Raw genomic sequence first — 27,253 nt, 5'->3', positions numbered from 1 at the left:
AAGGAACTTATAAATAGGTGGGGCTGATAAAACACGAATATTAAGATAGCTAGTGTTAAATCCAAGGATATCAGTACTTACATTAAATGGAAAATGATCATATACTAACTAAAAGGCAAAGATTGTCAGACTGGATAAAAATCCAAAATCCAACTACAGGCTACTTGCAGGAGATATATTTTAATTTTAAGGAAACAAAGAGGCTGATAGTAAAAGCATGGGGAAAGATATACTGTGTGGGAACACCTAACCAGAGAAAGCTGTTGTCCTACTCCTAACAGTGAACAAGCAAGAAAGCATTACTAGCAAGGAGGAGGGCATTTCATAATGATAAAGGGGCAGTTCTCCAAGAAGATAAGAAACTCACAAATAGCTCTAAAAGTAAAAGAGTTTACTTAAACACAGCTACCGCCTAGAGTAGGTCAGTGACTGCAGTAGCTATTTACTTGCCTCTCCCAGTAGTCTACAAGCTCCTTGAGGACAGACTGCCTTCACAGAATGTTGTGGAAAGAAGGAATTAAAGAACAAGGACACCAAACCACACTGTTCATTTAGCACATGCTGTCTCTGCCCAACTATGGCCCCAGTGACAGGTGAGGAAACTGAGGAACAAATGGCGCAGGACTTGGATTAAGCATTGAAAACATGCCTGCCAGCTGCCTTTGAGGTGGAGACTGATGCCCGCCCTTCAGAGTTACTAACAGACAACTAAGTCGTCTAAGCGTCACATTCCCATCCAGTTCCAGGGCACTCCCTCCTCAGGTGCAGGTAAGACCTGGAATGGTCAACTAAATATGTAAAGGAAAAAGAAGAGTGGTCTGTGGCTGAAAACCAGGAGTGGTTTTTGAAAGTAACAAAAAAACAGAAGCACACTCTGACGAGTGACGACACAGCTTCGTTCTGAATTGTCTGCACAAAAGGTACACGTGAGCCCCTCGTGAGCAAGCAAGGGCGCCCACTGCAGCAGTCTCTCTTGCTGACCAATTCTGAGCCTCCCACATCCCATCATCGCCATGAACTGACCGTCGCCCTTCCCAACAGAGCCAGGGAAGTCCCACTAGTTGAACAAACAAGAATTCTCGCTTCCTGAGTGGAGGGGCAAATTCCAAGGAACAGAGCAAGAGCATTCTTCCGTTGTCTTTCCTCGGAGAACCTCAGACTGACAAAAGAAAAACAAAACCCCACCGCCTTGCCACTTCTCAGGATCCATCTGCACATGGCCAGCTGGGGATGTAACTTCCCTCAGGAGTTTGCTTGACAGCAAGTCAACAAATACCTACCTCTTGCTCTTTTTAGGTACACTGAAACTCATGCCAAAGACTCACGGTTTAAAACTGCAGGTATAAAAGCATTTCTGCAGAGCGGGCAGAGATGATCCATCTTGACGAGCTCTGAGCGGGGCATCCGGGGACTCAGAGCTCCCATTCCTCCAGGAACATTCCTGTTTGACCTCAGGCGGGTCGAAGAACGCCTGCGGTTCATCTTCTCCATCTGCCGCTCAGGGAGGGGATAAAATTTAATGGCTTACTAACTGCAAATTCCCGCTGCCTTCTCAGGGATAAGGGCTCTCTAGCTCCAAGGTGGTAGCTTAGGGTAGAGGCCCAGGGCAACCCCCCTGCCTGCCAGCCCCTCAGCCATCCTTCCTGACCAGGAAGGGTGGACACAGCTCTGCCCAGCCCAAGGAAGCCAACTCCCACAGAGGCTGAGAAAGACCCGGTCCCGCCTGGAGAAGGGTTTAATTCAAGGGAGCTGAGAACAGGGCCACGAAGTCATCAGGGTACAACTGCAGCTCCACTTCGTGGGCGTGTAATGTAGATTAAATAAAACGAATGGATCTAGAGAGCTCAGGGCAGGCCCTGGAACGGCCGTTACTGGAGCAAACTTGAGGGTCACTGCCACGCCACAGCCGAAGCCCGCCAGCCCCATCCGGCTGCCGCAGAGACGCAGACCAGGCCTCAGAAGAGCGAGTGGCCACCTGCTCAGAGCACGCCCGACACGCGGCTGCCTGCCTCCCCCATGGCTCCACACTGGCAGAACACGAGCTGGCGCTAGGTCTGTGAAACCAAGGCAGCCGGGGTCAGACACGTGAGCCTGGGGAGCTTCCAAGGGTTTGAGCACTCTGGCCCTCGGCCGCGGAGCGGCCACTCCTGTTGACAGAGGCAAGTAACTTGAAACTTCCTCTTCACTCTGTCTCCCCAAGGTTTCCAGCCTCCTTCCTGAGGCCAACTGTGCAGATCTATAAAACTAGAAGAAAGCATGAAGTGAAAACAACCACTGGGCCTTCCAAGAGTGAGGACCAGTGATTTTGCTCTACGCCTGGCTTGCTGTTGCTTCCCCTAAAAGTGAAACTCTAAGGCCTTTATCAAAAGCTTCACTGAAAGCTGGCTGAGTGTATGTTGAGAACTTTTTCTTGGCTCCAGCAATGTTTTTTCTTCCTGAGTAACAATGAGAAGTTTGGGTTGCATCTTTCCCCACAGCCCTTAATCCCGATTAGACAGTCTTTCAAAACAACTTACATCAACGATGACCTTCTAGTAGAGTAAACAGCACAGCCCATGACTTAAAAAGCCTGCTTTACTCATGAAATTTCCTTAAAAATTAAAGAAACGAACACCCCCTCGAGATCTTTGACCTATGCTGAGTTAAAGCCAGATGCTTAACTGGCCAACGTAACATTTTTAGCAACTCGTCTAAGAAAAACAAAACCTTAGTAAACTAAATTTATAAACTGAGTAAAAATAACATTTATATTCCTGATTTAAGGTCTCCTCGATTAATTCCTTAGACCAACTCCCCTTGGAAAGGCGCATTCCTCCCGAGGACGTGCAGGCAGCACGGCTCTCAGGATCAATTTTCAGTTTTAGACTAAAATGTTTAAGAGACTTAATTTTTTATTTAATGGTAAAAAGGGAGGGTGGCAACGCAGGGAGAAACTTTTAACTTTCGAAATCTGAAGGACACTCACTCCTTTATCACAATGTTCGCAACTTACGGGACTTCCTTAAATGAAAAGGAAAAGGTAAACGGCTGAAAGAGGGAAGAAAGCAAGACACTGGTTCCCCACCCCCCACCAAAGGTTTCTTGGATTTTACTTATGTGAACAATTTTAAAGTAAATGAAATCAAACTATGTCCCGCAGAAAGAACAGTATTCCAGAAAATTCCCAGATTCCACGTGCTTTCTTAAACTTCCCTTTCCCATCAGGCGCAGTCCTGGGAACAGAAAAAGAAAGAGGAGCAGCCTTCCACCTGCGCTCCTGGAGAGGCGCAGAAGGAGGCGGGGCCTCCTGGAGGACCCCCGCCCCACGACAGGGCAGTCCCTCTCCTGGGCCCCTGCCCGGAAGTCCACCGAGAGCTCTCTTCCAGAACTGGGAGCAGCGGCTACCCCAGTGGCTTACAGGTCAGGACGCCAGCGTCCACTCGCACGTTCCTGGCTGCTGGCCAAGGGGCCACACCTGGTCGACACTCGAGCAGTAAGAAGCTTCCAGCACGACCTCTGACGGCGGCTGGCTGGCGGAGAAGCAGCTTCCAGTGAGAGCTTGAAGAGACGTCAGGCGGCTTCCCAGACTACCTTGGGCCGTCAGGAGGCAGCGCGCGTCTCCTCTGCGCAGGAGCATCCTGGACGAGGCGGATCATCTGGAGCGCCGGCCCTGCCCGGCCCTGCCCGCTTTACCCGCGAGGCTGCGCAGCTCGGAGGGAGAAGCCCAAGGCTCAGCCGCTGCTTCCTACCCATCCCGCAGGACCTGAGCGAGTCTCCCGGTTTTAAATACTGAATACCCCAAATCTACATCCCCACCGAGACCTTTCCGGAACCAGACACATACCCAGGCCCCCAGAGCATAAACCCACCTTGATGAGATGCTTACAGCGTCGTGGGTTTCACATGCCCACACTCCAACTCCTGACTGCCCGTAAGCCCACCCCCTCCGCCTCCGCCCCCATCTCAGCCGACACTTTCTCTTCAGGGGTCCGTGCAGCTGCCGGGCTTGCTGTGCTCGTTCCCAGGACATGTTTACCGAGTGCTGGCTGACCAAGACATGGCAAGAGGCCAGGGGACATCAGCCCAGAACTGGCCTGGGGTTGGACATAAATCCCATGAAACAACGTACAGACTTGGCCCTTTACCAAACCAGCCGGTCATGCACACTCAAGCCGAAGTCACTGATGCTGCAAAATCATACGTGAAAGAAGAGAAGAAATGCTGACAGCTGCTTCATCTAATCAAGGAATTTAAATTTTTCTCTCAAAACAGCAGCCTTTGGTCAAACACAGCCCGGTGTTGCCATGGAAGTGCTTTCTGAGGTGGTCAGCACCTGCCATCAGTGGACTTGAAGTGACAGCAGCTCCGCTCCCTGGTGTGGGGGCTTCCGTCCCCCAGCTGAGGGCCTCAGGGCAGGTGACCGAGTGTCCAGAGCAAGAGGACGTCTGCCTCCGGGCGGCACGTCCACCTGTCTCCAGCCTGCTGCCTCCCCCGCAGAATCTGGACTCAAGGCTACACCACCAGCTCTTACTGGAATTCCAGCTTGCCCAGCAAACCTCAGACTGCCGCTCTCCAAGACGACAGGGCCGGTTCTTTAAAACAAACTTCTAACTCTGCAGGTATTTACACACACATCCGATTGGCTCAGTTTTCTGGAAGTCCACCTGGCACACAGCGGGGGCTCTCGTGATCCGCCTCCAGGCACTTCCCTGGCCCTCCTGCTCTCCCTCCGCCTCGCTCACACTGGCTCTGCTGTCCTCCAACAGGCCAGGCCTGCCCCCACCTGAGCTGCTGACCTGCACTTTCCTCTGCTGACACCTTTTCGCCAGGTGCACCTGCCTCACCTGCTGCCTTCAAGCCACTGCTCAATGCTGCTCAACGCCACTTTCTCCACACGGCCCACCTGGCGGCCCACCTGGACAGGTCGGCACTCCTGCTCCCTCCCTCCCCTTCACTGCCCTGGCATTTCTCGATTTCTTTTTTCCATTGCTTAATGTTCTTTTATTCCATAGTTATGATTACCTTCTGACTATACGACATATTTATTCACTATGTCTGTCATCTCTCCCCATTAGGACATTAGCTCTACGTGGAGGAGTCTCCGTTTCATCCAGTGATGCATCCCAAGTGCTGAGCACGCTGTGTGGCACCCAGGAGATTCTCAACAAATAGTTTTGAGTAAATTAAATGAAATACACAGGTGTATGCATTGGGAAAAGCATAAAGCATTAAAGAGAACCAAGATTTATGTAGATTTTGAAAGAAGTGGTACTAAAATTAATTAAAATGGGTATTCTCAGATACCAACCCAGCAGAGCCGCACTCAGGGCTGGTGCTGGCTGCACATCTGCCCTCCACCTGCCCCGTGCCCAGGTGAGGGCCTGGCATCCACACCTCCCCAAGCCAACCGCACACCTTCCTCTGAGCCCCTCACTCTCTACCTAACTCTGCTGGGGTCCAGAAAGACGATTTGTTCCCTGAGATCGACAAATGTTCCAGAAAAGGACATCTTGTACCACACAGGTAACAAAACATCTTTTTTATTTTTCTTAGGAGAAACCAGGTATTGAACCCAGGACCTTGTACGTGGGAAGCAGGTGCTCAACACTGAGTTATGTCTGCTTCCCAACGGCGGCTGTTTAATTTTCCATTTGTTTGTTTTAGGAGGTACCAAGTATCAACTCAGGACCTCGTACATGGGAAGCAGGTGCTCAACCACTTGAGCGACTACATCTGCTCTCCACAATTTTTTAAAAAATGTGGCTGAAAGAGAGTGTTAAAAGGGAAAAGTTTCTTAAAAAAAAGAAATAATGAAGTGTCACTGGAATGCACTTTTGTGGTCTTTTCTCCTCAGGCCTTAGCACATGCAGCGGATGTCAAACAAGGTATCAGGGGCAGAGCACAGCAAGGAGACGGCACAGAGGAGCCACGGGGGGGAGCCTGGCACGGCACCCCAGAACCCGCTGTTGGGTAGGGTCCCCCAAAGCACAGCCAGCCCTCGAGCCCCATGGTCAGGGCGGAGGTGCAGGCGGTACACACCGGATGGGGTTTAAAGTTATACTGGCATTTTCCAATTTCTGGCAAGTGATACCAGTTTTCTGTTTATGATAGATATAAAGTTTCTTATTAAAATAAATAATGTATTGGAGTTAATAAAACAAAGGGAGGTAATTCATGGAAAAAGACATGCAAGTTCTGGTGGAGACACTGTAGCTGTAGCAAACCTGTAGAGAAGGTTCAGGCCGGAGTGAAGGTAAAGAGGAAAAGCCACGGCCCCACCTGGCCTCAGTTCTACCTGGGAACCAGGCTCCAGGCCAGACGGCTTCGAGGCCCCTCCAAGTCTGATGTCCAGTCCCCGGGCTCTAAGTCGGGTACTAACTCTGCACCTGGTGAGACGGGACTGGCCGTCTCCATGCTACCCCATTACCTGCCCTGGTGCCATCACAGGACTGTCGTGAGAATCTAACCAGGTACGACTTTGGGGAAAAAAGACATGGGCGACAACACACACATGGGAAGTGGCAGAGTCATCACAGACAAGTATCAGACACACAGGATGTGGACGCCACATGCCGAAGGGCGTGTCGACGGGCAGCGACTCTGCAGAGCCCCAGACTTCTTCCTAGCCCCAAATCACAGAACCTGTGGAAGCGAGATGTGACTTCAAGTACAGGGAAGGGACAAAAAAGCATCATAAAAATTCCCACCACTTTAATTTGCTTCTAGTCTCGATATTATTTAAAATTTCAAATATCATTAAAGGAAGCAGACAAGCATTTTTTTTTAAGTTGAGAAACTGCTTTCAAGAATTGGAGGGGAGGCCAGTTGGTATTTCTTGTGTGTAATTTCTAATATTCCAATCCTAGCAGGCTTCTCCATGCTTCCTGCTTCCATTTAAATAACTCTTCTTGTTGCAATAAAAGACAAAGTCCAAGAGGCTGAGTCCATCTTTTTGGGAGGCTCTAAACCGCTAATTCCCTTTATCTCTGCTTCTTACTTTAGAAAATTACCTTATGCTTACCATATGGAGTAGATAATCTGTCATCTGAGAGGGGACAAAGGTCACAGAATTAAGAACTCGAGAGTCTGGGCGTTCAACTCCAAAAACCTTTTTTTGAACGTCCAGCTCCACTGCTTTGAGGTTCATCACAAGGAGACTGAGTTCTACTGGGCAAGCCTTTCTGTAAACCTCCACCCTGGTAGATATCACAGAGACCCAAAATACCACTTTATACAGAAAGGCCAGATTCTTTAATAGCTCCCTATTAGATGTATTTGCTGGGGAAGTGGGGGGAGCACAGGGGTCAAAGAGGTGACCCGGGCTTGAGCCTTAGGAAAGATAGCGGACGTCCACGGACAGGATTATTCAAAAACTCACACCTTGAGGACAGGAGTTGGTTCAGCTCCAGGAACCAGCTGACTTCACACAGACTTTAACTGAGCCGAATCCAACAGACCTGGAAAGCACCCCAGCTGGTCCTTTAGTGCACACAAACGACCATTGCACAATAGCCAGAACTAAGATTAAACCCACCTAAAATTCACCCCAGCATGGGATGAATAATCAAACATCTGCTGGACAAATTTGTGTTTTTAAAACTTGGAGGGAAACGGACTTTGGCCCAGTGGTTAGGGCGTCCGTCTACCACATGGGAGGTCCGTGGTTCAAGCCCCGGGCCTCCTTGACCCGTGTGGAGCTGGCCCATGTGCAGTGCTGACGCACGCAAGGAGTGCTGTGCCACACAGGGGTGTCCCCCGCGTAGGGGAGCCCCACGCGCAAGGAGTGCACCCGTAAGGAGAGCCGCCCAGCGCGAAGGAGGGAGCAGCCTGCTGAGGAATGGCGCCGCCCATACTTCCCGTGCCGCTGACGACAACAGAAGCGGACAAAGAAACAAGACGCAGCAAATAGACACAGAGAACAGACAACCGGGGGAGGGGAGGGTAATTAAATAAATAAAAATAAATCTTTAAAAAATAAATAAATAAATAAATAAATAAAATAAATAAATAAAACTTGGAAAAACATGCATGTCGTTTTGATGGCTTGCAGGGGAGGCGGCTCTGGGCGCCCCTGCCCACCTGCCACGAGGCCTCGGCTCCGAGGACATGAAGCTCTTCAATCAAATGTGATCTTAAACTCACGCCACCTCGTGGGCCTTGATCCAAGGCGCCACGTAAGATTTTTGAGCTAGACTCTCCCAGAGCTCGGCTCCTGGAAGCCACGGCAACCCTTTCGGCCTCTGCCAGCGGTTCTCCATCACCGGGCAGGTTATTAAAACGCTGGGGCAGCGGGTCCCTCTCCGTAACAGGAGAATGGCCTCGGCGTCTGCCTTCAAGTGCTCGGGCCGCGCAAGCTGAGCTGAGAAGGGGCCTGTCAGCGCCAGGACAAACAGCCACGCCCGGGGAGGGCGGCTGTGAGCGGGGGACGGGGGCCTCCGAAAAGGCAGCGACCCTCTCCCAGAAACGCACGTGCGGGCAAACCGCAGGCTCCCACCGAGCCCCAAGGCCCCCACACGGGCTCCCCAGGGGCCCTTGGATTCCAAATTAGCAGCCTCTATTTAGGCACCGTTTAACAATTAACCACGACGATTTTTACCTGGAAAATAGCACAAGGAAGGAAAATTAATAAAGGCAAACTGTGAGTACATGGGAACTCTGCATTTCTGCATGATTTTCCTATAAACTTACAATTGTTCTAGTAAAAAAAAATCTCGGAAAAAAATTTAAAAATAGATCATAGAAAACATTAAGCTAAGACAATATTGTAGATCGGATTTAGAAAAATGATGAAACTATTAAGCACAAGATGTACGGTCATGTATCAATTATTTGAATTACATGTTAAATCCTTTAGTGCACGCACATTCCCTTCTCTCCGTAGAACTGTGAAGTTACATACTTCTGAAACACAAGCGCTTATGAGGAAACAGAGCTGTCAGAACCCCAGGAAGCTTGCAGGAAAGGGCCCGCCTGGTGGTCAGCTGCTGAGCTCCCTGGAGGGTGGAGAAGAGAAAGCTCCACCCGCTGTGCCGCTGGCCCACAGAGCCGGCCCGGCAGCGCCACCCCTCCACCTGCGGAACCTGCAGCAGCACGGGGAACCTCGGCTCCTTCCAGAGCTCTCCAGCCAAGCCTCGCCCCGTGGAGCTCCTCCTGACCCGCCTGCAGGCCGAGCTGCCCACGCCGTGCCCACCAGAGCGGGACGAGGACCGGGGACCTGGCACTCCAGGGTCCGAGCAGAGCCCTGCCCAAGGAGCTGCTCCTTCGTTGTTAGGCTGGACGATGAACAACGGCTGCAAAAGCAGCTGAGTGGAGGGGGAAAGAGCCCACTCAAGAGCCCCCAAGTCAAGGCTCTTGTTTCTTAACAGCCTCAAACAAGACCAAGTCACTAAGAACCCCGATTTAGGGCAGCAGGGGAGCAGGTGCAGCTCAGGGACTGAGCACCTGCTTCCCATGTACGAGGTCCCGGGTTCAAGCCCCAGTACCTCCAAAAAAGAAAAAAAAAACCCAAGTCCAAGGGCAACTCACCAGCAAGGCTTGAAAGGACAGGGTGACAATCAGGGTTGTAAATATTACTTTTCTGATACACAGTGACAAACCCACATTCCAGTGTCTGGAGACCCCCGAGTCGAGCCCAGTAGATCCCGGTGTACCCCCAGCCTAAGGTCCTAGTTCCCTAAAGCATCCAAAGAAGGAAGCAGCGGGTCTTCTCCACAGCTAAGAGGGAGGTAACAAACGCCAACTCGTTTTTCCTACATTTCTGCTGTTTTGTTTCTTTCCCCTTTCTAGTCCCTCAAACGTTTCCAATCTAACCTGCTCCAATAAACAGGAATTTGGAATTTTTTCCTTCCCATGAGGTCGAAAACAATGGAATTTTGCGTGTGTGTGAAGGTCAAACAAATGATGACTGAAGGATCATTTATAAATCCTAAAGCGTTTTCTTTCTGGCTACCGCGTTCGGGCTCAGCAACCAGACTCCACACGTTCAGCAAACCCTGAGACGAGAACCAGACCTGAAGGGGCCCTTCACAGGCCAGGGGCCGAGGCCCACCGCCCACGCCGGGAGCGGCACCGGGAGGGCACGACCAGGTCTGCCCAGGTAACAAAGCCCCTCGGGTCCCGCGAGAGCCCCCGCTGGGTGAGGCGGCTCCCCGCAGGCAGCCCCCCGGGCGAGACAGCCCCCGGGTGAGGCGGCCCCCGCTGAGTGGGGGGGGGGGCCGTAGGCGGCCCCCGGGCGAGGCGGCCCCCGCGGGCTCGCGTACTCACTGGTCGTGCCTCGTGTCCGGGATGCTTCGGTCCATGCGGAGCTTGTCGCTCTCCACCTGGTTGAACTTGTTGCGGGCGTAGGGGTCCTGCCCGGACCGCACCATGGTCACCCCGACGTAGGCTTCCTGGTTGAAGTCCTGCCACCGGACCTTTCCTGGAAGGGCAAGAGAGACGCAGACACAGAGGAAAAGAGTGAGATTTCTCAGCACGGAGGACGCAGCGATACAGTGAAAATGCGAGAAGCAGGTCCAGGCCTTCCTGCATGGCAACTTCAATCAAACTAGCAAATATCGTGTCTATAGGCCGCTCGTTCCTGGAAGTAGGAAACCAGGTGCTTTTAGTTTGCAACACGAAAGGTCGTGGAGCTTAAACCTGTCCAGTGAAGGGAATTCTCCACCAAAGAACCCGTAACCATGGCACCATTTAGGGGATATTCTCTGCCTCGTCCCACTTTTCCAGGGATTATGGTGACGCCAAAAAGCATCTCTAGTATGGTGGAAAAGATGACGTAAAAATTAAACACAAGATACCCTGTCGTGTAAGGAAACGCCAGCTAACGCCCGAAGAGCAGGCATCGAGACCTCCTCGGGTGCTTCCCGACCCACAGGAGGAGAGCTGGCAGGGGGGCTCACAGGCCACTCCTGAGCTCACGCACTTGCCCTCCCTTCCTGGAGAGGAGGGTCCTGCACTGACCACCAGACCACCAGACCAGCCGCCACTGCTCCAGAGAGCCAGGCTCTCCAGCCACAGCCCGGGCGGGAAGCTTCACGGGGTAGGGCCGGCGTTAGGACGAACTTGGGCACGAGCTCCGCCGGGCCGGGTAAAGCCAGGGCAACGCGCGCAGGCACTGACGCACGTTCCAAGGAGAAGGCAGGAGGCAAGAGGAACTCCTCAGCCCGGCCCCGGCTTACGTCCTCGCTTACCACCTGCTGCCGACACGACCTCGGGCAAATCACTCGTTCTTTGAAATTAAGTTTCCTGAAGCAAAAGGAAAAAGCTTCTTTGTGAGTATTAAAGCCCAGGTTCAAACAAGTATTCGACGAGCCAGTTCCTGGGACGCGGCACAGATCACGGAGAGGAAAAGAGAAAAACGCCCAGCCCGGCACCCACGGAGCGCAAGGCAGCGCGACCACTGGTCCCGCCGCCACGAGGAGCGTAAAGCTGCGTGAGGGGATTCTGGGTCGCGTTTATGTGGGTGGTCTTAGGACCACGCTAAGAGCACTGCTTGAGCCAAGGAAGAGCCTGCCGAGCTCTGGCAGAATGTGACCGGCTGAGGGCCTGCAGAGCAGAGGTCCTGTGCAGTCGGGGCCAGGGAGGAGAGGGCAGGGCTGCCAGAGGCCGCGGCGCTAGGAGAGCCAGCTGGAGGCGGCGGTGCTCCGCAGCTCGGCAACCTCGAGCCCGTTAGCGAGGTTTAGCCCGGGTCAGCAGGCGGTTCTAGTAACAGCTGGGGTGCCCTATACCCACACAAGCGCTTTCCCAACACCACCCCCTCAGCGCGCCGTCACCAGGTCACTGAGACGGTCGTTTCTTTACTGTACGATAAGGAACAGATTCAGTTACGCGTGATGTGCTCAGGGCTGCAAACTTGCCATCCGCAGCGCATGGGCTTCCCGCTGCAATCGTCCTGTGAGGCGAGGGCCCCGCTGTCACCGGCTGCTGTGGAACGAGGCCCGGGGTCACAGGAGACCAGCCTCTCAAGTGGGAGATGGGTTCCAGAACCCAGGGTCCGGCCGCAGAAGCACGCCCCTGAAAAAGGCCAACCCATGGGAGCCACCTAAAATAGGTATTTCCAAAGCATGTTTTGGGAACTTGCTTTCCACGCAAAGACAATCCTGAAAACACTTCATTTCTCTCTCCCCCGACTCTTCCATCCCCCTGCTTCACCCCCACGCTCTCAGGCCCAGAGCAGGGAAGCACCCTGCCCTGATCGTCTCTACGTTTACCACTTGCCGCCCTCCACCGACGATGCAGAGCAGGCCTCGAAGCTGCAGCTGTAGCCCCATTCGGCAGTGTCTCCTTCAGGACGTGCACGAGCTAGTTCTGACGCCTTGTTGAGCGGCCGAACACTGTGCCCACGGGGAGCTCTGAGCAAGCCGAGTGCAGACGGAGAAGCGACCGCCACCCAGCAGCTGTCCACTGCCATCCGCCCGCAGCCCTGGCTTCTCCCTGCAGTCCTGGGGCAGCTCTGCAGTGTCCACGCGGCTGTGCTCAGTGTCCCCTTCTCGTAAGATGCCTGTCCTGGCGGAACAGCCCGTCCTGGCGGATCAGCCCAGCTCGGCCAGCTTGAGCTCGTGTAACTAACGGCGTCCACGGGACGGGGCAGGACTCGGCCCACCTTGTGGACTCGCCTCAGCCCGAAATACTCTTTCTCCTGCCCAGAAAGGGATGGGGCATGGCAAGAAGGGCTGCGTCCGCCCTCTCACGAGCTCAGGGTTAGAAAGATCCTTCTCGGGCCTCTGCAGCCGCGATCTTTACGTTACAAGACGCCAGTCTACTTCGGGAAAACTCACTGAGAGCGCCGCCCTCTGTTTCCCCACGTTGGAGAGCAGAGCCTTCTACAGTTAAAACGCCAACCTTAAGCTCCACATACAGAAAACAGAGCGGTCACCGGCCTAGAGCTGTTGAACACGGGCTGGGAGGATGTGCAATAAACAATGTGATAAAATAAGGTAATTCTACATTGTAAGCCAAACCGTCCCAGGAGCAGGAGGCTCAGAGCATGCTGGGCAGAGCCGCTGCGCTGGGGGAGCCGCTGCGCTGGGAGGAGCCGCTGTCCTGGGCGGAGCCGCTGCGCTGGGGGGAGTCGCTGCGCTGGGGGAGCCGCTGCGCTGGGGGGAGCCGCTGCGCTGGGGGAGCCGCTGCGCTGGGGGAAGCTGCTGCGCTGGGGAGAGCCGCTGTCCTGGGCGGAGCCGCTGTGCTGGGGGGAGCCGCTGTCCTGGGGGAAGCCGCTGCACTGGGGGGAGCAGCTGCGCTGAGGGGAGCCGCTGTCCTGGGCGGAGCCGCTGCGCTGGGGGGAGCTGCTGCGCTGGGGGGAGCCGCTGTCCTGGGCGGAGCCACTGCGCTGGGGGGAGCCGCTGTGCTGGGGGGAGCAGCTGTCCTGGGGGGAGCCACTGCACTGGGTGGAGACGCTGTGCTGGGGGGAGCAGCTGCGCTGGGGGGAGCCGCTGTCCTGGGGGAAGCCGCTGTCCTGGGCGGAGCCGCTGTGCTGGAGGGAGCCGCTGAGCTGAGGGGAGCCGCTGTCCTGGGCGGAGCTGCTATGCTGGACAGAGCCGCTGTGCTGGACACAAGTAGGAGCTGCAGGCCGGGCCGTGTTTGGAAAGGCTACTGGGCAGGCGTGTGGCACGTGGGGACCAAGGCGAGCGCTCCTGGCGTGGCGGGGGGCCAGGGCGCCCTGCGGCTGGCCCGAGACCCCTGACCATGGCTGTAGCGCAGTGTTCACACGCAGGGGTCAGCCACCCAGCCTGCGCTCTGGGAACACACCCTGCAGTGTCCTGAATGAAACTAATTGCCCAAAAAGTGCCAGTTCACCAGCAGCATCTAACAGAGCACAAGTGCCAATCATTAAACAGCTTAAAATGTATCTTCAAACAAAACTAAGTATCTATTGCAATTTCTCTCTAAAAATAAATGACTTAGAAAAAATATATATATACATACTGTTCCCACTAGCTTTTAAAAAGAAGTACCATCTTTATAAGCACCTAACCTTGTCTACCTCTGTAATACAATGTCCTCTTTTAAAAACGAGTATTCCAAATTTTTAATTAAGTTTGTTTCTTTCAGAGTGAACATCTTATTAACCATATAAAAACTTCATCCAGCTTCGTACAGAAGGCCAGATGCATCTTCCTCCAGTTAAAATAAGACTTTTACACCTTGTTAGGCAATAACTACAGCCCATGGCCAGCAGGAAGCAGTTACAGAAAAGAGATCATCTCCCTTCAGCATCCCTTTAAGATTAAAGGTGTAAACTCTTTAAGAGTAAAACAGAATTAATAGATGGATCTGGAGCCTGACTGGAGATCTATGTGGGCACCGGTGGCCCCAGGATGACTGCTGTGGGGCCCCTGCCCCAAGATTCTGCTGTCCAGAATGAAAACTTCTAAACTTCTAAAAACAAAATCCTAGATGCTACACTAAAAGTTAATAAATAATCAATCAAAACAATAAACAGCCACCCACCTCATAGCTCCAACAAAATTATGCCAAAGCTTAGCAAGTTAAACTTTGGCATAAGGGGGGAAATGATGTGCGCTATGGGTGGGAGGCTCTTTGTCTCTTCGGAGATAACCTTAACCAAAGCTGTCTGTCCTGACTTGTGGGTGTGGGGTGGTGAGAGGCTGCAGTCCTGCCCTTGGTGACCGTGGCAACGACTCCAGTCCCAGAAACAGTTTAACAATGCAAAGTCTATAAACCTAAAATATTCAGGAGAAATGCAAACCAAATGTGCTAAAAGCTTATCTAGAATGTATAAGGTCCATGCTAAAAGCTTACCTAGGATGTGGAAGATATATATGCTAATTCAAACCTATTGAGAACTGAAACAAAAGGACCATTTGGCCTTTCCTCTCTGTATAAAAGAGACTCAAAAATCTTGGTCGGGGCTCGGGATTGACACAGAAAGCTCCCGAGTCCAGCCGGCCGTCAATAAACCATTTTTCCTTCTCAAAATCATTCCTGAGTCCTGGCCTCTCTATACGCAAATAATTGAACCTCTCTCCAATTCTACAACAGCGACTCAGCGGATCTGGACAGGGTTGACCCACTCCTGCGGAGTAAGGGCCTCGATCCATCACTTGCAGATGGAGAAATGAAAGGCGAGTATCCCCCGTGGACATGTTTCCATTAAGCCAGGAAACTGGAAGTCTCCACAGAGTAGCCATGGAGGGCTTCTGAGCTGGGCACTGGTCACGCTGGTCCCACAACTCGGTTCACTTGAACCTTCCTGGCAAGGACAGTCTAAACAAACCTAGCGCGGTCTCATGTGAGAGCCACCTCTTCTGGGAAAACGGCCAAAGAGCAGAAATTGAACATGTTTAAAATCCGAGGACAAGGCTCTTGGATTTATTGTAACCTCTTGGTGGAGCTCAAATTGAATGTAATTTTATCATGCTTAAAAGAAAAAAAATTCCTAATCTTCTTTATTGAGAAGGTTACAATGAAACATTATGAAAGAAGATCAGGAAAAGGTTCAGTATTATAAATAAACATACACATTTAAATTATAAAGACATATAAATAGTGCTGGAGTTAAAAACAGATATTTGTCACTGCATATCTGATATGAGAGGAAATTTGTTCTGTGAGAAATTGTTTCCTGAAATAAGGTCTCTTAACATTCATTTTTAAGGATGAAAGTATTGGACAGTCAGAGAAGTGATTAAAAGCTATTTAAAAGGAATATGCAAGAAAAAAGTCTGATATTGGAAAGGAAATACTCTTAGCATATTTTAAATTATCGGTGCTATAAAAGTCATGTGGAAGACTCAAATAAAAAAGTGAGCTAGAAGCTGATTTGCATTATGAGGTTTATACTTGGCTGGATATCAAGGACCCTACATATATTTCTTTTCCAAATATAATTTCTAACCATCATACATTTCATTTATTATGCATGATCTCTACCAAACTCCTGCTTCCTCCCAAATAAAAGTTAAAAATTAATCTAGGACCAGAATAGAAGCCCATTCTATGGTCAAAAGAGAGGTAGGAGAGAAACAAGCCATGCCCCAGCCAATCCGTCCCAGAGGAGCCCCATAAAGCATATATTCCTATTACTATTTCTACTTCATGTCAGGAAACAGGCTCAGACTAGCCCACCCAACATACCACAGCCACAACGCGATGGGGCCACAGCTCGTCCAGGTCCTTCGCGCTCCGGTCTGTTTCTTGCACTGTACTTCCCAATCACTTAAGTGGGTAGAACGTAAGCGCGCCCCGCAGCGGCCCCACGCCTGTGTGAGGGTCCCCTCTGCCGAGCAGGCTTCCGGGTGGCGGCCCACGGCAAGGCGCGCCTACCGAGGCCTCTCGCTTTGGGAACGTGCTTCTCCGTCGCGACTGACCTCACATTCCCGGATTGGGAAGGACACGAGAGTTACCTCTCTAAAGACGTGCAAAAACCTCTTCATTAGAACCCCCAAGATGGGCCTCCGTTTAAGAGGTTCCAACGAAGGGCAGCTCATCGCCTGAAAAGGGGACCCGTCTCACCACACTAAGCTAGAATTGTGGCAAATGCCTCCCGCACGGTAACAAAACCTGCTTCCCAGTAATGTCCACTCTGGAGTCTCAAATTTTAAAAATTACTCTCCAGCTTCTTCTGCATGCAGCCTTTCAAACAGTTTAGCATCGAGACCATTCCCTCCTCCTGAGCCCTCTGTGGAAACGTCCACAGCTATTCTGAGTACCCCTCTTCGACGGTGCTTCAGCCCCCATCACCTGAGCCATCATCATCTGGCCCTCCTCTAATTCATGGGCACCTCTGAACATGATAGAATAAGAGGGCCAGGTGTGCTGTAACAGCAGAGAGCACTGGCTATTCCCTGACCTCTGAACATGATAGAATAAGTACGCCAGGTGTGCTGTAACAGCAGAGAGCACTGGCTATTCCCTGACCTCTGAACATGATAGAATAAGCAGGCCAGGTGTGCTGTAACAGCAGAGAGCACTGGCTATTCCCTGACCTCTGAACACAATAGAATAAGCACGCCAGGTGTGCTGTAACAGCAGAGAGCACTGGCTATTCCCTGACCTCTGAACATGATAGAATAAGCAGACCAGGTGTGCTGTAACAGCAGAGAGCACTGGCTATTCCCTGACCTCTGAACACGATAGAATAAGCAGGCCAGGTGTGCTGTAACAGCAGAGGGCACTGGCTATTCCCTGACCTCTGAACACGATAGAATAAGCAGGCCAGGTGTGCTGTAACAGCAGAGAGCACTGGCTATTCCCTGACCTCTGAACACGATAAAATAAGCAGGCCAGGTGTGCTGTAACAGCAGAGAGCACTGGCTATTCCCTGACCTCTGAACACGATAGAATAAGTACGCCAGGTGTGCTGTAACAGCAGAGAGCACTGGCTATTCCCTGACCTCTGAACACGATAGAATAAGCACGCCAGGTGTGCTGTAACAGCAGAGAGCACTGGCTATTCCCTGACCTCTGAACACGATAGAATAAGCACGCCAGGTGTGCTGTAACAGCAGAGAGCACTGGCTATTCCCTGACCTCTGAACATGATAGAATAAGCGGGCCAGGTGTCCTGTAACAGCAGAGAGCACTGGCTATTCCCTGACCTCTGAACACGATAGAATAAGCAGGCCAGGTGTGCTGTAACAGCAGAGAGCACTGGCTATTCCCTGACCTCTGAACACGATAGAATAAGCGGGCCAGGTGTGCTGTAACAGCAGAGAGCACTGGCTATTCCCTGACCTCTGAACACGATAGAATAAGCAGGCCAGGTGTGCTGTAACAACAGAGGGCACTGGCTATTCCCTGACCTCTGAACACGATAGAATAAGCAGGCCAGGTGTGCTGTAACAGCAGAGAGCACTGGCTATTCCCTGACCTCTGAACACGATAAAATAAGCAGGCCAGGTGTGCTGTAACAGCAGAGAGCACTGGCTATTCCCTGACCTCTGAACACGATAGAATAAGTACGCCAGGTGTGCTGTAACAGCAGAGAGCACTGGCTATTCCCTGACCTCTGAACACGATAGAATAAGCACGCCAGGTGTGCTGTAACAGCAGAGAGCACTGGCTATTCCCTGACCTCTGAACACGATAGAATAAGCACGCCAGGTGTGCTGTAACAGCAGAGAGCACTGGCTATTCCCTGACCTCTGAACATGATAGAATAAGCAGGCCAGGTGTGCTGTAACAGCAGAGAGCACTGGCTATTCCCTGACCTCTGAACATGATAGAATAAGCACGCCAGGTGTGCTGTAACAGCAGAGAGCACTGGCTATTCCCTGACCTCTGAACATGATAGAATAAGCGGGCCAGGTGTGCTGTAACAGCAGAGAGCACTGGCTATTCCTTGACCTCTGAACATGATAGAATAAGCATGCCAGGTGTGCTGGAACAGCAGAGAGCACTGGCTATTCCCTGATTTGTCAGGTCACTATTTCTACTAAGAAAGCTTAGATAATTCTATTTTCAAACCTCCTCCACATTTTTGGTTATCAATCTGATATAAGTCCTTGGTCTTTGTTATGTTTTTACTTATGGGAGAAGGACAACAAAAGATGTTTTCTCCATGTTGCTAGGGTACAAGGAAATAGACCCCCCTGAAAGACAACTTGTAAATTAATATAAAAAGCCTTAAAAGCATGCATTGCCATTGACCCTGCTAATTCACTTTTAGGAATCTATTTCTAGTAATTAATTAATGACACATACAGATTACCTATAAGGATACTCATTGGAAACCATCTCCATGTCCTACAATACAGCATAAGTTAAATGCTCTGGTGCAACCAAAGGTTACGTAATGGACACAGCTGTCCTTAAAAATAAATAGTAGAGAAGAAATTTACTGACATAAGATGTTCACGATCTATTTATCTAGGAAGAAAAAAGTCCAACATGGTCCCCTGTTATTTATCTAGGAAGACACAGGTGAAGTCAATGTGGTTCCCTATCTGTAAAAACGTGTATCTAAGCAGCTGGCAGGTGAATGCCAGGTCAGGAGAGACCTGCCTCAGCCGAAGATGGAGACGTGGAGGGTGTGGTGGGGCTGCTCCATGGAGATGTGCAGGCATGCGCTCAGCTGATCACCAGGTCGTTAGGAATGTTAGGAAACACAGGGACTACTTGGATATCGTCTTCAGCTGCCAGAGCCTCTAGGGCAAATGCCACAGGACAGGTTGGCTTGAAAGCAGGACTTCACTGGCTCACAGCTGGGAGACCAGCAGTCCAGCTTCAAGTATCTGCAGGCCAAGTTTTCTCCCAGAGCCTGGAGTATTCTGGCGGGGGCTTGTGGCAACGCTGGCTCGTGGACGCACCTCTGCTCCACCACCTGCTGCTCCTGCCTCCTCAGGCATCTCCTCTGCTCTTCTATGTCCCTGCCCCATTTCCTCTGCTCACCTGGTGCTCTCACCTCCTCGAGCTTCTCCTCTGGCTCCTCCTGCCCTGCCCCACTTCCTCTGCTCCATCACCTGGAGCTCTCACCTCCTCATGCGTTTCCTCTGCTCCTTTACGTCCCTGCCCCATTTGCTCTGCTCACAGGGACGTCAGCCATTGGATTAAGGCCCCTCTGCTTCAGCTTGGCTGCACCTTAACTAAAAACACCCTGAAGGTCCAGCGAGCAGGCTGACTCCACACTCACCCTGGAGAATTACAAATCCAGATCTTCCTTACCAAAGGCTCACACCCCTTTGTGGGCTTGTGGGCACATGACTCAACCCTCAAGAGAATTCAGGAGAGGGCTGACCCTGGTGAGATAAAACCCAGGACACTGGAGAGGGAGGCCAAAGGACACGGGGGACACAGGCCCCGCGCTGAGCCCGGCCGCGGGGGGCTCGGCTCCTCCTGTGAGGGGGTTCATGCCTCTGCGGAGCACTCAGGTGGTGCAGGCTTAGCTCAGGACTGTGAGCACGCCAGGCACACGGGCTGGAAACAAGGCCATTCTGAGTGGCAGAATTAGTGTGAATGCAGTTTTCTTACTTTGGCTTATCTGAATTTTGTAAATTTTCTATAATTTACCGTTTACTTTAGAAAACCAAACAAACGTTTCCCTCGGGCTACTTAAGGCCACGTACTTCCCTCAGTGGCTCTGGAACGGGGCACCCCTGAGCTTAGCTGCCCTCGTCTGTCCAACGACAGGCTCAGGGCACCCCAGGGCACCCCAGCGCAGTCTGGAGTTCAGCTCAGCACAGGGGCCTGCCGAGGTTCCACGGCTCTTCAGAAGGGATGCGCTTTGTTTGTTTCCTTGCTGTGGGCTTGGCTGCCAGCACTGAAGCCCCTGAGGATTTTAAAAATTAGAACCCACCGCCTTAGCCACTGAACCAGCTCTCCAGGCTCTCGGTTCTCGGGCCCTGGGCTTCCGTCTCCTGGCTCGTAGTCGGCTTTTTCAAACATACATTGCCAGGACCCAAAAGCCCCAGGAGAAGAAGAGGACAGAGGGAAACTGCTCGGACAGTGCTGAGTAAACAGGCGGGCGGCTCCTCAGCCCAGGCAGTGGGACGTAGAAACGCTCCGCACACCTGGGTTTAAGCTCTTGGCAGCGCTTCGCCACGCCCACCCTCATCCTTAGGTGATCCCCGCATTCCTGCTGGACAAACAGCCCCAGACAATAAACCTGCAGCACTGGGGGACAGGGGAACAAAGACCCAAGGACAGGAGAGGCCCCCGGGGCACCTGACCCTCAACGAAGCCCCCTCTCCGTCCCCAGGCCCTTGTCGCTCCTCAGCCTCTAGATGAGGTTCCAGGTTCCCGCGTGTCAGGAACGAGTGACACGAAGGAGGTTTCCTAAAGGCAGAGAGAAAGTCTAGGACGAGAGCGCACCCTCAGGGACCCCGTCAGCGCATCCGCAAGGACAGCCCTCGCCGGGACCCCATGTCGTCCGGTTCTTCCAGGCACTGGCCATCCTGCCAGCTACGCTCGCTGGTCAGGCTTAGAGACACCGAGGAGAGGAGGAGACGAGGCGGGAGGGAGCTACTAGGAGAAATCTGCTTTTCAACCCAGACCTTCATCTGCACCCAGAAGAAAGAGAGGAGCTCAATCTCCACCCCAGAGAGATTTTCAAAAACCCAAGAGTGGACTAATCAACACTCCCCTTGAAGAAAAACAGCGTGGAAGCCAGCACTGATAAAAACCAATGCAGCAGCTCCAAGGGGAAAGCACCATTAAGGAGAAGCAAGGATCGTGAAATTCTAAGATAGAAGTTGTTCCACTTTAGACCTGAAGTTTGGCATCAGGATCACGGAACAAGAATATATATTCTAACCACATTTAAAGGATAATAAACTTGGTGATGCTAATCTGTGACGAGAGTAAAAGGCGGGGGAAAGAGAACAACAGAAACCAAGAATCTTAGAGTTACAGGTAAGGAAAACGAACCCAGACCTGATCTTGCTGAGGCCAGAGACCCAGTGGCAGGACCAAGAAGAGGGCTGGACGTATGACGTCCAGGTTGCCGGGAGCCCATGCTCCTCAGGTAGGACGCGCGTGCCAGAGCCTGCAGCCACGAGTGTTTCCGACGTGAAAAGAGGACAGAGCGCATCCCAGCCCAGCGCAGCCACGAGCTCAGGGCCTGCAGCTCGTCCCGGACGTCTAGAGAGCGACGGCCCCAGGACACTGTGTCCGACTTAAGAGCCCTACTCGACGCTGCCTGAAACCAGCAGGCTCCCAGAGTGGGCACTGCAGGCAGGACTGCCTGGCCCTGTGCATGGCACCGACGGCCACCCTGACCCAGGAAACCCCCTTCATACGAAGAAAACCTACAGCGCTCCTGCCCTTCTCTCACCACCGCACCACGCCGCCCAGGTGAGCTGCAGGTGTAGGAAGTGACCGCACGGGGGCTTGGGAAGGTCTGGCTAGCACTGGCAAGTGAAGTCAAAGGAAGCCACTGGCCTCCCCGGACAGAGATGAGCCCCAAGCAACGAAACCCCAACTCTGGAAACATCTTTTATGAACGGGGTTTTGACTAAAGAAACCAGTGAGGGAAACCCGTGTCTTTATAAGGCAAAATGAAGCCAACCCAAACACGCTCCTTTCAGCCCCGTTCAGCGCTCTCCTCACCAGGTCCTTCTAAGCTACGCACTGGCAGAGCTCAGAACTTGCTCTGTGCTCTGGAAAGGGCAGGCACACCCCACTAATTTACCTCCAGCGTGGAAGATGGGCCGACAGCAGCAGGGCTCAGGCCAGGTGAGAGGCAGGGACCCGAGCACACACGCCCGCCAGGCCTGCCCTCCTGGCCCACGGTACGGTAATTCCAGATTCTACCCCAAAGCAGGAACAGCCTTCTGGGCACACCAGACAACCTTCTGGGGTAAGGAAGACAGCAGGCATGTTCAAGTGTTTTTCCTCATTCTTCACAATACCTTGTCTTAATTTTGCTTTAGGATGTATCAATAGATAGGTACGGGTTTTGGATGTTATGTGATGGATGAAGGGCAGACACAGCCTGCTGAGAAGGCGTGAAGAGACAGCATTATCTGATCCAAGAGCTCGGAGGAGGAGAAGAGGATGAGGCGCAGGCGGAGCAGCTCCTGCGAGAGCCTCCCTGGAGGAGAAGGGGGGAGGGGCTAGTGGGTCTTGGGCTCTTGCCTTTGTGTGGCCCAGGCAGGGTGTAGGGTTTTCCCACAGATACTGGGGATTGAAAGTTTCAGTCCATGGGGTGTGAAAAGCACAAGCGGCAAGAGCCAGTCTGGAGAAGCTGAGAGCAGCTTCTCATCATCCAAAGCCTAGGAAAGCACCTGCTTGCCAGTAAATTATGAAATTACTACAGGGTGGAAGAGGCAGGGGGTCTTTTGGAGAAGAGGCAGGAACCATTTAAAGAAGAGGAGGCAGGAGCCATTTGGAGAAGAGGCAGGAGCCAGGTGGAGAGAAGGCAGCAGGGCCCGTTTGGAGAAGCTAGGGGCGGCTCTCATCCCAAACAGTAACAGAGGTGCAGAAGTGCTAGTTGAGATTAGGCCCAGAGCAGGGCTAACTAGGGTGGTCACTCAGATCAGGCTAGTTAGGCTAGGTAGGATGAAGAGGCACCATATGTAATGCTTCACACCATTCTATCGGGTGAAACAGATGTAATTTTTAAGTGAATATTTTAATACATATGTTGGAGGGAGGTGGTCAACACTCAGCAGGTTTGCTCACAGTGTTTGGGGCCAAAAGCTAGAGGCCACTGCTTGCCCTGGAGCATTACTGAATCTTCGATACGTGTGAGCTCACCCCGCACCTGGGTAAAGTACATGTTCAGATTCCTGAGCACAGAGCCATCGGTACTAGAACCACTCCTGCTCCGTGTCTGCCATCTGGCAAAGCCCGACTTGGCTCTGTGCCTTCCCTGTTCTTACCCCGATATAATCCCCTGTAGCCACTCTGAATGTCCTGTGAATTGCCACTCTGAATGCCCTGTGGCCGCCCAGGACAGCTTCCCGGTCTGTAAGTTCCCTAGTAAACGGTTACTACTCTGCCTGCTTCGTTCTTCGGTCTTAAGTGCCCGCGGAACTTTGGCGGAACCTGTCCTGTAGGTTCACAGCCAGACAATCCGGCTCCAAACTGAAAACTGTGCTCCTTTGTCTGTCACTGGATTTCACCAGCCATGCAGAACAATACGAGGTTCCTTTAATCGGCTTACGGCCATGTCCTCCTACCCATCTGTCTACAACTACTAGATTTACCCATCACACAAAAATGAGCACTGAGCTTCCTTAAGAGCCTGTGCACCCAAGTAAAAACCGCAGTGGCCAGTGGCGCCTTACGGGCCATCGAATTCTAGTCGCATCCATCATGCTTGGGGAAAAGAGATATATTTTTAATCATAACAAAATAATTTGCAAAGGGCAAAGCCACGCATATGCTGGTTTATAAGAAGAAAATGGTTTCAACAAAAAAGGAAGAGAAAGCCCTTTGGCAAAATAAAAGGACATAGCGAATTCCTCAGAAGTTATTATTAATAACTCAAAAAAGAGGAAAATCACTACTATCCCATCTCTTTGAAGATAAAACAAAAATTAAGACTATGAAAGCCAAGGTCAAGACACACAGAGAATGCTTTTAATTAGAGTGTGGCTCCTGATGGTACCATCTCATTGAACTCTGAGCATGCTTTCTCCCTCCCTCCATCTATGAACCTGCTTCAAAGCCCCGTTCAAACACTTGGTTTTCATAGGAGACTCTCTACAGAAGTCTTTGATTAATCTACACCATAGAAGTATATCCTAGTTTCCCATTATTGTACTAAAGAACTATTTATTAGCTGGCTACTGGATTCAGATGCTCCCCAAGTGGGCACTGCCTGTTTACACATGAACTAGGGCACAGGGCTTCGAGGGAGGGAGGTGGAGCTTAGCCGTGGTCTGTTGCGCACACAGCCGTCCCTGAGAGAGAGACAGGCACCTGTCCAAGCTCTTCGTGTCCCTGGGGAAGCAGACGAAGGCGGCGCCAGTCCTGCCCGGGGCAATGCCTGTCAAACCCCAGAAGAAACATCACGATTTGGAACCAACACACAAACACTCTCTAACCACCAAAGCAACAAGTTTATGAACCAAAGCACATCATCCTGTGTTTCCCAGTCCATTCTATTCTCTTTTTCAAAAATTTGTGGTTATCCTCCACAAAACTAATTTCACCACCCACTAATGAGCCTGACCCCAGTCTGAAGAGCACACTAAATAAAATAAAATGGCAGGGACCCTTTTCAGAGAGGGACCAGTTGACCCACAGGGGGTTTCCAAGAAAGGGTCCCAGAGAGTCGCTGATAAGCAACACTTGGATATCAAACCAGTTTAGGTCCAGTAGAGCAGGTTTCTCAGGCTGGACAAGCTTACCACACCAATTTCCAAGGCACACCAAGCCTCCCAGGTAAAATCAAAACAACGCCAATCAAACATCTCCTTGCTTCCACATTCACCCCCTCCCACCCGCCTGTGTGCTCCCTGTGAGTGCCTTAATGGGGTGCTGCGATCTATGAATCGCTGGAGGAATCTGCGAGATCCTCAACTGCGCAAGAGCTTTTCTCTGGCCACGCCTACGCACCCCTTCTTCCTTAGCCACAGGCCACCTGCCCTGGCCCAGCACTCACAACCACACGGGCACAGCAGGCGACGTGCCCACCCCCGGCCACCCCCCAGGGCTGGGGTGTTTCCGCAGTACCTGGGGGCAGGATCTCCACGCTTGGCGCCTTATCGTCCCCGTTGCTGGGATGCAGGTCTTTCTTTTTAACTGGATCAATCTCATTCCAGTCCTCCTGGGGGAAGGAAGAAAGACAAGAATGAAACAACTGGCTCTTTAAACACACGCTCACCCCTGGGTCAGCACACGCTGAGTTTACGACTAGGCCATGCGGGGCCACCCACCCCGCCCAGAACTTGTCACGTGGCTGAGCAGGCAAGGGGAGGCACGCTTTGGAAGGAGCGTTTTCAAGGAAAGATTTGTATTTCTTGCTTCATTTTACACTTGATTTCTATAGTGAAAATACTATTTAAAAAATCCCAGGACTTTGGGAATTTGTGAAGGTAAGAATAGTGCATAGGGAAAGTGGATTAAATAAAATAATTTGATAGGGGTTAAATTAAAGCTGTTAGAGCCAGGAGAGCTCTCAGACAACCAGGGACACCGAGGGCTGCTTCTCCCAGGGCATCTTTGCATCCTCTGCTGAGGACAAAGTGACCTGCTCAAGTCCACGAACAGGTGTCAGGAGGACAAGTGGGCAGGCCACGTCCTTCTAGGGCTTCACGTGGCTGCAAACTGGGACTTAACGTGAAGCCAGAATAGATGTAAGCCTTGGCAGAGCCTATCACCACATCTGGGCAAACAACTCACTCCCACAGGATAATTTACCCAGTGTTAAATCAAACCAAATCACAACTCCACGACCACAGAGCTAAATATATTTTCAGCCACTTGGAATCTGTTTTCTGTGAATAAAATCAGAAAGGTTTCTGAGTGGGCTAAACACCACCCAAACAAGAAATAGCCTGGCTAGTCATCCTCCCGCACAGACGTGTCGACTGGCCGCGCTCACCCACAGAGGCCCGACTGCGCGGCCAGCCCACCCTCGAGCAGGAGCGGCGCCAGCTGGCCTGCACGGGTTTGTTCAACCAGCATGTCCTCAGAGTTCACCTCTGGAAGCAGTCGGGGAGGTGAGATTAAGAAGGAGAATCCTCAGGGCCAAATGGTACCTGTTTTTTGCACATGCAGCCTGCCCTGCAGATAATCTGCACTTTTATTACAGAGTTGCCTGCTTCCCTCTGCGGCTCGGGCACCGGAGCTCCACGGCCAGGCTCACCACATCGGGGTTGCCACGGAGTGGTGGGGGTCCCAGCCGTACCTACCCCTCACAAGGCCATTCTAGGACCCCCAGCTGCCCCCAGGACTGGTACTTTCGAAGGTCCTAGCCCACAATGGAACACGTGTACTCAAATGCATCCATACCCCAATTCTGACAGTTCTGGCTGCAATTTTTTTTTTTGAAAGATATTTAAAATTTGGCTTTTGACATTACTTGGCTATAAATAAACTTTCCATTTATTTATTTCAACTCCTGGCGATGATTTCTTGGCAACCTTAATAAACATGTAGGAGTGAGAACATCCACCTGCCAGTTGCCTCACCACGCAGGGAATTATGTGCGAACACTAAATTCAGCTGGTAACGAAGCTACCAGAGTCACGTTCTGCAGACTTTTAATTAAGCATTATTAATTTTTATTTTGTAGCTCGTTTGTAGAATATTGTGGCCATTAATTGTTTTTTCCCTAGGACTTCCCACAGGCGTTGAGCCTCCTGCATACACTGGCTAACGAGCAATCCGTTTATTTATTTGAATAAAACCAAGAGCAAACGCTGCTGGGTGAGGCCCCATTTGCTGGAGGTAAGGAAGCTGCGATCTTCAGGGCTCACTGAATCGATGTTTTAGGAAAACGCACGTTGCCTTTTTCCCGCCAACGGGACTGTTGGGTCAAGGAAATCCCGCCACGAGCCGACGCAGGACTGAGGCCCCTTCCCAGGCGCAGCAACACGAGCAGGTGAGAGCCGCTGCCCGGCGCCGAGGGGCAGAGGCCGTGCCCTACACCACCTGGTACGAGGAGGCCCCGAGGCCCGAGAAGGTGGCCCTGCCAGCTGCCCTGGGGCCCAAGGCCAAGGCCGTGGTCAGGCTGGGGCGGACAGCACAGGCTGGTCACCTAGCTCAGGAGTCCTGAAGCCACGGACGCGGCCAGCTGCCACCGAACAGGGGGCCGAGGGGCACAGGGGGCCGAGGGGCTGCCCAACTCCCCAAAAAGCCCCTGCGCCAGGCCCCCTCGGAGCACGGCCCGCGGGCCCATCCCTCATCCTCCTCTGGCACCACCCCC

At 52.0% G+C, this 27,253-nt stretch overlaps 1 protein-coding gene across 1 annotated transcript in view; it reads right to left on the bottom strand.

Annotated features, from left to right (window-relative positions):
- The window catches only part of GALNT2 (polypeptide N-acetylgalactosaminyltransferase 2), a 165,551-nt gene that overhangs the window by 56,201 nt on the left and 82,097 nt on the right, over nt 1-27,253 (bottom strand). The window contains exons 2-3 of the mRNA XM_004453376.4: nt 25,057-25,150; nt 10,243-10,396 (exon numbers count right to left, since the gene is read on the bottom strand). Of these exons, the coding sequence (XP_004453433.1) occupies nt 10,243-10,396; nt 25,057-25,150 (248 nt within the window). The remainder of the gene's footprint in view (nt 1-10,242; nt 10,397-25,056; nt 25,151-27,253) is intronic.

Source organism: Dasypus novemcinctus, chromosome 28, assembly GCF_030445035.2.
Source record: "Dasypus novemcinctus isolate mDasNov1 chromosome 28, mDasNov1.1.hap2, whole genome shotgun sequence".
In the NCBI taxonomy this organism is placed as follows: domain Eukaryota; kingdom Metazoa; phylum Chordata; class Mammalia; order Cingulata; family Dasypodidae; genus Dasypus; species Dasypus novemcinctus.
The sequence above is the reverse complement of the archived record's forward strand: the minus strand, read 5'-3'. Positions and strand labels throughout refer to the sequence as shown.